The sequence below is a fragment of the Penaeus monodon genome, chromosome 35, assembly GCF_015228065.2.
Source record: "Penaeus monodon isolate SGIC_2016 chromosome 35, NSTDA_Pmon_1, whole genome shotgun sequence".
In the NCBI taxonomy this organism is placed as follows: domain Eukaryota; kingdom Metazoa; phylum Arthropoda; class Malacostraca; order Decapoda; family Penaeidae; genus Penaeus; species Penaeus monodon.
Window position 1 is genome coordinate 9,886,303 of NC_051420.1, and position 1,934 is coordinate 9,888,236.

Below are 1,934 nucleotides of genomic sequence, written 5' to 3' on the forward strand. Positions count from 1 at the left end.
TGGACAAAAATGATAGTATGAAAAACAGTAACAACAGCAGAGGTGAATAGATAAAAGATATGATAAAAGATAATCATATGAAACAGAATAACAACAAAAACAGAGTAAATAGATTAAAGAATATAAAAAAAGATAATTATACATAAAACAATAACAACAACAGAGGTAAAGAGGATAAAAATAATAATATATAAAAAACAGTAACATCAGAAGTAAATAAAGGTAACTGGAAATCATATAAAGTTAATTAAAGATTAAAGGTGATTCTTAGGGACCAGAATAAAAATAATAATAAATCAATAAGTAAAAAGATATATATATTAATATATATATATATATATATATATATATATATATATATATATATATATATATATATATATATATATGTGTGTGTGTGTGTGTGTGTGTGTGTGTGTGTGTGTGTGTGTGTGTGTGTAAAATATTATATATATAAATAATATATAAAATGTAATATGTAAAATAAATAAATATATATAAAAATATAGATAGATAGATAAATATATAAAATGATATACAAAACATGATATAAAAAACAATAACAACTTCAACAGAGGTAAATAAAGGTATGTTCACAGGGAAGAAAAAAACAATAGCATAAGGATAAAACAAAATAAGATAAAAAAAATAAAATAAAATAGCAACATATATTAAAAAAGAAAACAATAACAACAAGCTCAACAGTAAATAAAGGTATTTAAAGAAGTAAATAAAGGTACACACAGAGGTAAATAAAAACAATTCACAGGGACCGGGACCCGCCTGCTCGCCCGCCAATTTTCACCGGGACGAGAAGCCTTACGTCCGCCATTTTGGAAAGGCGAGAGAGAGACTTGACTTCTTATTTGAGGAAAAAAATTCAATTTCTCTCACTATGAACGCGTTACAGTCTTATTCGAGTGATGATGAATCGGGTGGGGAAGTGCCGGAAAAGAAGGTAAGGCGGGAGAGGCGAATAAAGGGGGGGGAAAGAGGGGAAAAAGGGGATAAAAATCGTAGATGGTAGATTTTCCTCGATAGTGCAGACAACTATCGTAAAAATTAATGGTCTTTCTCGCCTTTTCTTTTCCTCTTCCTCTCCTTCTTCTTATTCGTGGCGTTGTTCCGGCTTTCGGAGAGTTCTCTTTCTTCTAAAGGTCCTGTCAAGAGAATAAAGTCGAGGAAAGAGGTCATAGAAGATTAATTAAAAGAAAAAACAAAGATTATTGACTTTTTTCCCCTCCTTTTTATTTCTCTTTCCTTACTCGCCGATATTTTTTTTATTTTCCGTGTTTCTCTCTTTTATTATGTCACATTTATTGCATTCATGTTGTATTTGTTTAATCTCTTATTATTAATTTGATGAAGTAAATACCTATATATTACTCGTAGTCCATTGGTAGAGAGTAAATACAATGTATATGTAATTAAATTTTGATTTTAAAATCACAGTCACACAAGTAAAGTTATTCATGGACGTCACTCACAACAATTTTCCACAATTTTGCCGTTTGTGTGCGCACTCTGATTTTAAAGTTACTTTATCAAAATCATTATTTTGATGAACAATGAAAAAGTCATATAATATCTCCAAGAAAGATGTACTCCTTATTTTTTTGTTGATTAATGTGTAAACAAATTTCCGTCATGTCTCTTCTGGCAAGGAGGAGTTTGGATCGGTTCCTTCTTTTGCGGTGAATAATTGAGGCATCTGGAAGGTTTATCTTACTCGACGACGTAAATTGAGAATTAACGGCCTTTGCGGAAATACCAACAGACGGCAACTACTCTCCTCATTACTCCTCCTCCATCTCCTCCTCCTCCTCCTCCTCCTCCTCCTCCTCCTCCTCCTCTTCCTCCTCCTTGTCTTCCTTTTCACCCTCCTCCTCCTCCTCCTCCTCCTCCTCCTCCTCCTCCTCCTCATCTTCCCTTTG

General features: G+C 32.3%; 1 protein-coding gene across 7 annotated transcripts in view; it reads left to right on the forward strand.

Annotated features, from left to right (window-relative positions):
* Window positions 1–800: 800 nt before the first annotated feature.
* LOC119595066 (arginine/serine-rich coiled-coil protein 2-like) overlaps window positions 801–1,934 on the forward strand; it is a 20,625-nt gene continuing 19,491 nt past the window's right edge. For all 7 annotated transcript variants that reach the window (XM_037944195.1, XM_037944197.1, XM_037944199.1 and 4 more), the window contains exon 1: window positions 801–958. In XM_037944195.1, the coding sequence (XP_037800123.1) occupies window positions 896–958 (63 nt within the window). In that variant the 5' untranslated portion in view covers window positions 801–895. The remainder of the gene's footprint in view (window positions 959–1,934) is intronic.